This window comes from Copidosoma floridanum, unplaced genomic scaffold, assembly GCF_036245765.1.
Source record: "Copidosoma floridanum isolate Cflo_tuat_1 unplaced genomic scaffold, Cflo_Japanese_pri ptg000030l, whole genome shotgun sequence".
NCBI classification, from domain to species: Eukaryota; Metazoa; Arthropoda; class Insecta; order Hymenoptera; family Encyrtidae; genus Copidosoma; species Copidosoma floridanum.
Genome location: NW_028321907.1, coordinates 12870320 through 12882343, shown reverse-complemented (window position 1 = coordinate 12882343; position 12024 = coordinate 12870320). Strand labels below are relative to the sequence as shown.

Sequence of the window (12024 nt, the reverse complement as noted above, 5' to 3'; positions counted from 1 at the left end):
AAATAAAATATATCAGTTTCATACCATTTAAAAATAAAACATACACCTAATATAAGTTTTTAATTAATATTACTCAATATCTCAAAGTTTTAATCTAATTAAGTCGTTGCGAATTCTTAGAATCATTAAATTGATCATTCGACGTTACACATTGTGTGTGAATGCAATTGATACTTGACACGATTCAATGAAAGTAGTTCGTATGATATAATTTTTCGAATTGAAAATAGAATCAAGAGTAACGTATTATTTTTCAAATTTATAAAAGTGTATGACATTTTTTTACCTTGATAATTAAAATGATTTTGAGAAAAAAATACTTATTCTTAAGTAATAATGTATCTTTCGATTAAAAAATAATTTTTATTTGCTTTTTAACTATTTAAAATTTGACATTATTTAATAAAATTTAAATGGAAGATGACGGTTATAGCTTAATAACAAAAGTTTTTTATTTCAATAGTAACATTTTGTTTAAGTTAAATTGATTTTCTAATGTATTTTCAAAAACTTGTTGCTTGTTATTTCTTTGAAATTTTGTTTTGTGTGGAATCTTTTGTCTAACAAATCAGGTTTTTTTTATTGTTTACTACAGTTAAATTTACAGTTCTTACATTTTGCCACGGTTTCAAAGTATACATTTATTTTTATAAATATTTTTTAATGTCGAAAAAATCGTTTCATGTAATATAGGATGTGTTCAATCATTTTTAGTGCAGAAAATTTTTTACTTTTATAAGCACACTTACAAACAACAAATATTCACTGGGGGAGTTCGTTGCTAAATTCGTATTTATAGAATTGAAAAAAAAATTTTTTTTTTTTAAATCATATATGGGACGAGATAATTGAAAATTAGATTAATTTCGATTTTACGCAATACAAAAGAAATTGAAATACGTGATGTCAAGCTTGAACTACGTTAACACTATACTCTGATTCCGCAGTGTCTCGATTATCATAAATTATCTTATTATTGTGTCTTCCTTAATCAGTATAATCTCTTTCAGGGTTTATCTTTATCTAAAGAATTAAAATAATGACTATTGAGAAAGTTTTTTCTTATCATTTGTCTATAGATTTCGATAAGCAATGCATTTTATCGTGAGACTATCCGTAATTAATGACAAAATGTAGGTCTTAGAGAAAAATTGATTCTAATTGACTCATAACGATTCTTTGAGAAATAAAATTTAACAAATAAGATAAAAAAAATTACATAAAATATAATATAATGTTTATAATATATTACAATATATATAATATTGTCATTAAAAATTTTATTCGATGTATTTGTTTAAATCGTCGATGTAATAATTTTATTATTATAAGCGTCAGTTCTCGAGTATTTTGTTTTTTCTAAAGATTACAAATTTTTTTTGAAGCTCTGTTCACTTACTTAAAAGTTCAATTTAAAATAAAAAATGTTCAACACTTAACACTACTTTGATCACCAAAAGAAAACAGAAAAATTTGTACAAACGCACTGAAAAATTGAATTACTGCAAGTTGTAAATAGTAGAATAAGAAAAAAGCGCGAAGCTATCGAGTCAATGGCTTTGTGCATTGTGGGACAGTTGTAATCACAATCGCGCATCTAAGTACCTACTGACTCGCGTCACAGATAAACTGTACCTGCTGATGCTTGCGCGACTGGATGGTATTGTCCATGTGCTTTATTTATCTGTATATTCCTCCTCCTCCTCGGTGTTGCTTTCTTCTCTGCCTCCTTGACATATGCACCAATCAATCGTTGCATTCTTTTTTATGAAGCTCTCGGACACTCGTCTGTTAGTACACATACTGTGTTTGTTCGAGTTTTATCTGCATTTGTGAAGAATAATACGGTATTAAGAAAAAAAATATTAGTCATTTATATCAATGCTTGTTTAAGCTTATCTGGCACATAATATAAGGAGGTAAACATTACTAGTTTTCATTTGTTTACAACGATTTTATTGTAACTTTTGTTTATAGTATTTTGTACATATACATTTATCTATAACATATAAAATCTTTGTATAAAAACAATTGGACGGATTGTTGTAGTCGTGCTTACGAAGTAATTCAAGAGATTTTTTCAGTTTACTATATACATTTTAAAAATGTACAGATGAGATTCTTTTAGTTAATATTTTTTAGTAAACAGAGAATTCTCTTTTACATTAAGGTAATCTTAACTTAATTAAAATGGACGGAATTTAACAATATTTGTTTACTATACGATAACTTAAATTCCAATGAGACTTGTAATAAATTTAGACAATAATACAAGGGTCTCACAGTATTTGAAGTTATGTTACAATTTCTTATGTTTTAGTTATAATTCGAGACATACTAATACTAATTTAGACCGTTTATCGCCGAATCATTGATAAAGCAAATTGCTATGGATTCCGAATGTATAGTATTAAATTTAGACATTTTCATCTTATTTATTTATTTTTTTTTCGAGTGACTTTGTCCTCCTTGAAATGTATTCAATTGATAAATAATTTGATTCTATAGTGACGAGTACACAAATAGTGTCTTCACTCGCAGTTTGCGGATACATTTGAAATTGAAAACAATTAAGGGATATGTGACCAATTTTTTTTTATCTAAAGATTTTCTATTTGCACCAAATAGTTGTGGACATAACTAGATGTAACTGCTCCAAACCAAGACGAAACTTTATAAAAAAAAATAGTCATAACAGTTTAATAAAAAATACAGTAAAGTAAATATTTTGTTTTAGTGCAGGTTATTTTTGATAACAACGAAACCCGCTTTTTCGTGTTACGTAATTAGTTTTTTACTTTAAAAAATGGACTCGTTACAAATAATAAAACTTACGATGTCTAAAATGTATATCATTAAATTTCAAACGTTGCACTAAATTTTATGTCAACCATATTAAAACAGAAAATTTAATGCAACGATTCTATTATAATAAGCGTAAATATATCTATATCATGTTTAGAACATTCAAGGCGTTAATTAAGGCTAAAAATCGAACTTTCGATTTTTTTTAGAGCTTTTTTTTAGATCTCTACTGAAGAGAACGTGGCGACATTATAAATTTTGAAAATAATTCAATTGTACCTCATTGTAATTTCCATAATGCATACAATGGTAACAGCAATGACATCACACCAATTTTGCTTGAGCCAGACTGAAAAAAACAAATACATACTACACTTTTAATCGTTGATGACTGAAAAATTATTTTATTTTATTCATGACGAATCTGATCACAAATCAAAGCTATATCTTATTTTCATTTAATGAAGTTTTTAAGATTGAATGCGATATTTCTTAATTATGCTAAAAATTTCCGCTCTCTGTTGAATGTTATTAGTTGAATAATAAAATGCTAAGCTTCATTAATGATAAGATTTGTTTATGTAATAAAAAAAATATTTATCATTATAAAACTTTGATAAAGATTTTTCAAATGAAAATTTTAAGTCATACACTTTACTTTACTGTGAAAAAATAGAAAAATTTTACAATAACAATTTTTAAATTTTTAAATATTAAAATTACTTACAATAATGTAATAGTTGCATTTGTCTCCTTGACAGCAATCAGAACACTGCCAATCTAGATACCCAACGTGTGAACAATCAGGCATGTTATTTCTTCTAATTTTTTCACATTCTTTTTTTGATGAACAACGTTTTGATACATATTTTTGTTTCTTCGCTTCTGGAACCCAGTAAGGTGTACCTAAAAAAAATAAATATTGCTTTACAAATGCATAGTATAAAGTATTACTCGAAAAATCTTTATAAATCGACTTGTTGCTTGAGCATGTTCATAATTAATATATAATTTTGTGTACCAATCTTCAATCAGATATCAGATAAACAAATGAAAAAGTAAGCTCAACAAAAATTTAAAAATTCTTGAAAAAACTGAGCATTATTACTCACTTGGCGTTCAATATCTAACCTCACTTTTATAAACATAGCACGGGATTTAAAAAGCTTTACTTACTGCCCCATCTTATGATTGTTAAACAGGTGTCTTCTCCCTGTTCGCACGTCATAACAGTGTTTAAACACTTTGCCACATTTCCCTCTTGGTTTGTACAAACGTGGCATTCTAGGGCGTTGCCTAAAAACAAAATCGGTTGGAGTGAATATAAACTAGGACAAATAAATAATCTTTAATAAATCGAAAAAGAAAATGAGAAAACGAATTTTTTACCAATCGAAAAAAACGTTGCTAGCAGAAGAGCTAGAGACCACAGCTTCATTTTACTATTGTTTATCGCGTATTTCGGAGCAGAATGTTTTGGAGTACCGTCGAGAGGGAAACTTTGGAAAGCATATACACTCGTATAGAATGGGAGAACATACACAGACGAGAGCGTGACGCACACAATATCTCGACTGTATATAGGTACTTACCGTCTTACCATCTCTCTTCTTTTATTAGAATCCCTGATTGGTTAGACTGAGCGTGTCGATGAAACCAGGAGGAATTGAAAGACACAAAAAGACGATGAAAATGCTGCAAAGAAAGATTACTTTTATAATAATATTTGCATATTTCTCAACGTTTTATTTAAAAAGTACTCACGTATACAGCATATTCTACAACAATACAACATAAAAAATTATTAGTGAAACAACGGACTTTCGTATTTTAGTTATGCCAAAGATTCTATCTCATTGTTTTAAAAAGCAAATGTTTAGCTGAAACAAAGCAATCAATCTAATCATCACGTAATTATTAATACTTCTTATTCTTTTTTGTGCAAATTTCATAATTTAAAATTACATCTGTTACAATATTTGTAAACTGTATTTTATTGCAAATTTATGCTGGGTATAACTACAACAAATTAGTTATTGGTGCAAAATTTTGATAAATTACAGGGTACATAAATTATAATTTAATTTAAAAACGGCATCTCGATCAGGTAAAAAGCTTACAGAGTACATTTATTCCTTGCGATTGTAATCCTCTGGTATTTCAACGCAAAATTTTTAATAATTAATAGCTACAAACGGCATACTTGGAATATGACCTAGCTGTCTTAAAATTAATTACCTATAGACTTATCGACTAGAATAATTGTTTAGACTTCAGTAACAATCATGCAATGGTATATTCTCTATACATACGCATTTTAGCGCACACGATGTCAGTCACTTTACGTGGTTTTCGTTGCTTGTATTTGCTATTCTTCTGCCGGAATTTCAGTTTTTTTTTCAATTACAGTTATTTCATTTCTGTGAATCTAACTTCTGCAAAATTAAGTAAATCATACGAACTATCATTATTTAAGCTTCTGTTTAATATACCATTACAAAAAATTGATTTAATTGCTATTGTTAGTTTTAAATAGTTTATTACTATTGCTTGTGATTTTTGTGACGTTTTTGGATTCGCATTTTACAATCTGTCACTCAATAAACACAACAAATCAAGAAATCCTTAACGAGGATATAGCGAGCTTGTAAAAACAGAGTTTTTTAAGTAAAGAGTTGTGCAATTTGATTTTTAATCAATTTGTTTACTACTATATAGAGTCGGAATTTCCTCTTCATTAACTTTCATCGCGAGAAATGTATACGTAAAATCACCTACGCCAGATTTGGAATATTCCACTTTAATCAAATCCATCATCGCTAATACACGATGTCAATGTTAAAACAGCTGGTTTGCAAGCATTTGTGGGGAAGAAGAAAAGACGTTTGGGTACTGTGTGTCTCAGCCAGTATATATAATGCTTGCAGGTGGTTGTTTAACGCATGTGCGGCAACCCAGAGGTCGTCAGTGCCGAATCAAGCGCACGTCTAATTGCTGCGCCTTTCTTTTAACGCTTACATCTGTGCCATTATTACGCTGTATTACTTGAACATCACATTGATTTTAGTATTTTTTTTCGATGGCTCTGTTGTGCTTTAATCGTCGTATTATTTTATTAAGATGGATCAAACTTCAAAGGTTATTGTACTCCATGCCATTAATTTAGCTACACTTTTTATGACTTTGCCATTATTTTTCAAGATTTTCCTAAATCTTATATTCGTACCTTTAATATATAGGTATAATATATACGATACGTAGCAGTATTTCTCCTATGCGTTAGTTTTCACAATTGTGTTATCTACAGTAATTACAACCTTGATAAAATTTAACATTCTGAAATATGTAATTTCTTTTGTAAGCTCTTTATCTCACCACCGAGTTTATGCACAATGATAAAGTAAAAGCAACATAAATCGCCATTAGCCAGTTATCATGAACTTATGGTCCTGCGATAATGTCAACATTTATTTATTTCTAACCATTCTTCAATATTTCATGCATTTTTTCATTTTTCTATTAATATTTATAAATCATTTTGCCAGTAAAATAATAACAATATTGATGATAACAATGTCGAGTGTAGATGTTGTAGGCGAACTTAAACACGTAAAAAGGTAGCCACGCAAAAAAAAAATCCCTTTATCACCGATTAAAAATATATTCAACCTCATCTAAGATTTCGCTTAGTTACCTGCCTATTCTCTCACTTTTACAGGGCAGCAAGAGAAGCATCCCATCCTACACGGTAAAAAGAAGAGAGGGACGCGCGAGCGGACACACGCAAGCTCCCAGCGAGCAAATAGAAAAATCTGGAGCTTCAAAACGTATTGTACAAATGAGCAAAAAAAAGCTTGCCGATATCACGTGTTATTATTATGATTGCACGCAAAAAGCTCTACCCCACCCTTGGATATCCCTTTTACGGACTGCGTGCCTCATTTATCTTCCACCCGGCATCACTTTCTGTGCATGCGACTCTTTTCATCCCTCCCCTTTATTTCCAAACACGTGCCCATACGATTCCAGCCCGATCGCGCTTCATTAATTAAAAATAGGCGTGTAAATAGAGCGCGCTCACTACCCTCGAGAGGCTATATATGGGACGTCGAGGCCCTCCCGCTACACATCACACTTTGTGCTGTTTATCTAGGCGCATAGCGTGACCCCAAATCGTTTACCACCACGGGGTTTTTTTCCCACCCTGCTTATCTCGTTTTCTCCCTTTCATTCGATTGCCACCCCGGCTTCTTCGGAGAGAGAGAGAGAGAGAGAGAGCAACAGGGGGCAGAGCTGTCCTTCTTTTCTCGCCGAGGGAGTTTTTCATTGTGCCGAAAGCGAGAGATCTTACCTTGTAACCCCCAAAGGGGGGCGATTCCCCCGCTGACACGAAGCTTTCGAAGTTGATCATCCGAAATTATACCCCCGCATGAACATTGATTCTACGTGAACTGCACCCGGTGGCCTGGTTATTAATTAAACCCTTTATTATTAATTTTGCAAATTAACGAAAGCTCGAGTAAGTATAAGTTGGGTATCGCAAGAGCAACCCAACGTATAGAGGCGTATTTGTTTTCTTCTCGCGTTAATTAACTTCTCGCTCGAGGAAAAGAGTTACGGCGCTCCGAGAAGTTGGAGCTGATCGATACTCCTTCGCCGAGAAAAATATCCCCCAACCATTTTCGATTGATTGTATTTTCCCTTCTCGAGTGCAGTTATTTTTAATCAACCATATACGCGCGCGCGTACCGTGAGAATATTATCTTCCTCGCGAATAACTCGTGCACACCAATGATGGATGTGGAGAACGTCTTTTTTTTTGCTATACGGACACGATTCATCAAGGCGCTTGCATCCTTGCTCGGAGCTTGAGTCTCGTTTGAAGGCTCGGGCTTTCATCCCCTTGGAGAGCGGCTGTGCTTAACCGAGACCTTCGTCCTCCTTTTTTTTCTTTTTTTCCCGAGGGTACCCTTTCTGACGTTATCGCTTTTCTCTCTCTCTCTCTCTTGTCGTCGTCAATGGGATCGTGGATTCTCACAGAGTCTTAGGTGTCGAGGTCGAGGAGGAAAAAGCTCGCGTAAATTCTTGATTATCCTCGGCCGAGTGCATATTATGCATACAACACACGTGTGAGTGTGTTTGGACTGGCCTCGAGTCACTCATCCGCTACGCGGCCTCATATTACACGGATAGTCATACACAGCGATGGAGCTTTACCCACTGATACGACTTTGAAAAGAACTATAGAGGGTCGCAGTGTGGGCGATGCTCGAGGGAAAAATTGTTTTTAAATGTGAAAAATGGGGTTTGTTGATTTTGTATTGCAATGAGAATTCATCAATTTCAAGGATATTTATTGATTGCTTCATGAAACCAAAAATCGAAACATTGACAAGTTTCATCCTCCAAAACTCTGAAGTTTAGGGAAATATTTTTTTTTTTTTTTTTTAAGAGGCAACGTACCTACAAAAAATTGTTGATTTGTGTGTTGCATCTCACTTTCTCTTATTTCTACAAGTACTTTGTACACACATCTACAGGATTTTTATTATTACATTCTTATATTTCATTTTGAAAATGAAAAAAAACATGGTCGCACTCGGAAAACGTAAAAGTATTTCAATAAAAAATTGCGTTTCTCTGTTACATACAGTATTCGCAAAAATATCAATGGCTCTTGTTTCTACAGCTGCTGTTAATTTTACAAACTTCAAAAGCTCAATATCCGTATCAAACTCGTAGCGGAATTCAATTATTTGATTGAAAATAATCATTGCATGCTAATTGTTGAAATTTTGTTTGAAAATCCCATGATACACGGGAAACGTGCAACACATCGCTTTTGATGAGTTTTCGACAGCAGACTTTATTGAGAAATTACAAAAAAAAATAAATTCGAACGATTTGATGAAAAATTGAGCTGAACGAAGACACTTATCTACTCCGACAGTGCAACCCTAGATATTCGGAGCAATGAATTATTTTGTACGTGTTGAAAAAAAACAAAAAAAAACTATGAATAATGGAAAATATTAATTGAACAAGAAACGCTGTCTCAGAATATCAACCTTTTTTGCTAAAAAGCATTAATCGGAGCTGAGTGGGTAATTATTTAAATTCCGAAAAAAGACTCTGTTTTTTGTATAATTTTTACTTTATTTTTATTTTATCTTAACTACACTAGTAGTTTGTTGTTGTTAATTAATGACCTCGTAAATGACAAGTGGAGGAACTGTGGTACCGTGTACGTTTTAATATTGTTTAAATTTTTAATACCATTTGATGCATTAATCTAATGAAATTATTTTCTTTATTATTTTAAGTCATTACTTTATTTAAGTTCAATGAAATACACCAGTTGAAATAATTAATTTGATGATTTCGAAGCTGTACGAAAAAAAGTAAACTTTGTAAGTCTTAAAAGTTAATAAATCTGTTACAAATATTGGCTCACTATTGGACCTACAACGTATAAATACATCATTAAAGTTGCTTTAATCAAACGTTTTCCAGGGGATAATTTATTTTATAAAATTTTTTTCTTTTAAATAGTATCAAGTTCTCTACCTGTATTTGTTAATGGTTAACAACCACTCATATCGAAATTCGAATAATGATTATTTTAGTCATGTCACCAATCGTATCAATGCAACAAATAAAAAAAAAAAAAAAAAAAAAAAAATAGCCAAATTTAACGTTTCTAAAACAAAGGTACATCGGTAATACCCAAGTAATAAGCCCCATTAATCCGACCAAAAGTTTCGTGATGCTAAATGCTGACCCGTGTACCGGTCGGGCAATCAACCCCCGAAATAATATATCATAATCCAGTATGATCACAAACTTCGTAAAAGCACTGTATAGTCGTACTTCTACTCCCGTATAATCACCACAAAAGTCCCGCTCAATTGGAAAAAAACTCGGTTCAATGGTCCCCGAAAACAAAAACTATCTCGTCGATTGAAAAAAAAAAAAAAAAAGAAAAAGCGATGCTCGTACATACTGTATCCTCGCTCGAGCTTTTCTTCCCGGGGACTCGCTCTATTTATCATTCACCTCTCGACCCGACTTGCGCGCACCAGCCGTTTGATTTTCCGCGCACCACTCAGAGGGGGTGCGGCTTGGTGCGCGAGCTTGCAAGTTGTGCGACTCTGATTAAAAGAGCCACCGAGTTCGTTGATTTAACTGCAAAGCTCCACCGGTTTTTATTGAAAAAAATGCAGACAACAAGTCTACTCCGGTAGTATATGGGAGAAAAGTAAACAAAATGAGCGGCGAAAATCGAGGTGTGGGTTAAATTCAGGTTTGAAAAAAAAAAAAGAGAGAGAGATGCACCACATACTTACGCTGCTGCAAGCTCGGGTTAGGCTGGAGGGAGGGCTCGTCGCAAGCTCCCCCTCAGGGCGCTTTTCTACCCTTCATCTCTTGTGCCTATGTCAGTGTGCACCTTTTCCTCCTCCTGACCCGAGAGATGTCGATATACATCCGTTGGGTGCGCGATGCTGGCTGAGCAGTAGCTGTTGCACGTACATACATAAACATACACGTGCACTCTTGTAAACGTTGTACATACACCCACATTTTTTTTTTCGCTCGGTTGGTATCGGCGTTGGGTACCCACCACCCCATTGGCCAATTTTGTAAAATAAAGCTCGCCGTTGGTGTATCTCGTGCTTTGAATCCAAATCGTCTTGCCGTCGGTGCACTCATACAAACGCGCGCCGAGAATATCTAAATTTATCCGCGACGCCAGAGACTACCTCGCAACCATATCGCACTCGTGTGGGAGTATATGTATAAAAGCCTCACGTACACAGCAACGCGGCTGGCGCAAGCTCTCTTTTTCTAACTGCGGTGCAGGTGTAGCCGTATCTACATGTACATGGTACGCACCTAGTGTGTACATATATATATGCGATATGATTCAGTTGGCGGTGGTAGTACACCCACTCATACGCAGATCTGGTAAGGCCGTCCAGCTGGCTGGGTTGGGCTACTGGAGCACCAGGTACATACACACACGAGATACGGGGGAGTAGGTCGAGCTGCAGGGGAACGGGGGCAAGAAGGGACACCACGAGGAGAGTAGGGAGCCGCGGGCGAGTCGAAGCAGCGCGACCGGGATGCTACGTTATATACATATATACATATATGTACATACTCGGAGAGAGAGAGAGAGAGAGAGAGAGAGAGAGATGATAGCACCGGGCGGTGGGGTGGCACGCACGCACACATCAGAGTCGAGGCGAAAGCTCGCTTGGTAGGGGGAGCAGAAATATACACACACAGAGAGACGCGCACACGCGAAGCATATATTATAGTCTCGAAGCAGCAGCAACGGAGAGTTCGCAGCGTATCAGCGGTAGTAGAGGGCTTGTGTGCCAGCCGATCGCGCGGAGCACGCACGCGTGTCCCCGAGGTTTTCTCTCGCTCGACCGTACAACCACAGCTTTGACGGGTGTATGCGCACGTAATATCTTGGCGAATTGTATACGTCATTGTACAGTTGCTGGTTGTTTGTTTGTTTCCTTGTCGAGGGGAAAACTCCTGCGCTAAATCAAAAAGATTCGGGAGGAGGTGGTGTATCGAAAAGTGTGCCCGTGCGATCGACCTCTCTCGCAGTAGCTTCCGCTCTCCGGGTGTGCTCTACCTTATCGCGGTTGTCAGTGCGAGGGAAACAAACGAGCGGGTTTCGGCTCGGGGGGAGGAAGGATAGTCGCTCCCCTGTTGGCTCGGGGAGAAAGAGCAGAAAGGAAGTAGAGGAGTCGCATTGTCGAGGGGTCGGATCGGGGTACAGCCATGGCAAACAACGAGGAAAACAACCAGGAGGACTCTTTGGGGCCGAACGACGCGAGCACCGCCTTCGCGAAGAAGCTGCGCGGTCGTAAGGGCGCCCTCAAAAAGAAGAATGTCTACATCGTCAAGAACCACAAGTTCATGCCCCGGTTCTTCAGGCAGCCGACCTTCTGCAGCCACTGCAAGGATTTCATATGGTGAGTCTCGGTGCTTGGCTCTTTTTTCTCTTTTTTTTGTTTCTTCTCCCGTTTGTTTGTTCGATGAAAAACATGGGCTAAGGATTATTCTTTCTGCGCGATCTTTCGTAAACGCGCGCGCTTTTTTGCCCGCCCGACGGGACACATGCTGTTTCACGTGTATAGGTATATAATATATACATACACACCCGATGCGTCATCGGCCAACAGCGCAACGTGCTCGTTC

The 12024-nt window shown here is 35.5% G+C and overlaps 2 protein-coding genes across 6 annotated transcripts in view; one reads left to right on the top strand and one right to left on the bottom strand.

Annotated features, from left to right (window-relative positions):
- Window positions 1-2790: 2790 nt before the first annotated feature.
- Window positions 2791-4351, bottom strand: LOC106642680 (UPAR/Ly6 domain-containing protein cold). The gene is made up of 4 exons (XM_023390443.2): window positions 4195-4351; window positions 3982-4101; window positions 3533-3711; window positions 2791-3154 (listed from the first exon to the last, which is right to left on the bottom strand). Exons 1-4 carry the CDS (start codon window positions 4241-4243, stop codon window positions 3086-3088), a joined length of 417 nt encoding a protein of 138 aa, XP_023246211.2. The 5' UTR covers window positions 4244-4351; the 3' UTR covers window positions 2791-3085.
- Window positions 4352-11158: 6807 nt separating this feature from the next.
- Window positions 11159-12024, top strand: part of Pkc53E (Protein C kinase 53E) — a 70357-nt gene continuing 69491 nt past the window's right edge. For all 5 annotated transcript variants that reach the window (XM_089596983.1, XM_023390465.2, XM_014359938.3 and 2 more), the window contains exon 1: window positions 11159-11798. In XM_089596983.1, the coding sequence (XP_089453109.1) occupies window positions 11605-11798 (194 nt within the window). In that variant the 5' untranslated portion in view covers window positions 11159-11604. The remainder of the gene's footprint in view (window positions 11799-12024) is intronic.

What these genes read in the sequence shown, in the direction of transcription:
- LOC106642680 (XM_023390443.2), bottom strand. Translation starts at nt 4,243, where the DNA reads ATGAAGCTGTGGTCTCTAGCTCTTCTGCTAGCAACGTTTTTTTCGATT. An exon ending in AGCAACGTTTTTTTCGATTG is followed by an intron (nt 4,102 to 4,194) that starts GTAAAAAATTCG and finishes TTTTGTTTTTAG; the next exon opens with GCAACGCCCTAGAATGCCAC. An exon ending in AACAATCATAAGATGGGGCA is followed by an intron (nt 3,712 to 3,981) that starts GTAAGTAAAGCT and finishes TATTTTTTTTAG; the next exon opens with GTACACCTTACTGGGTTCCA.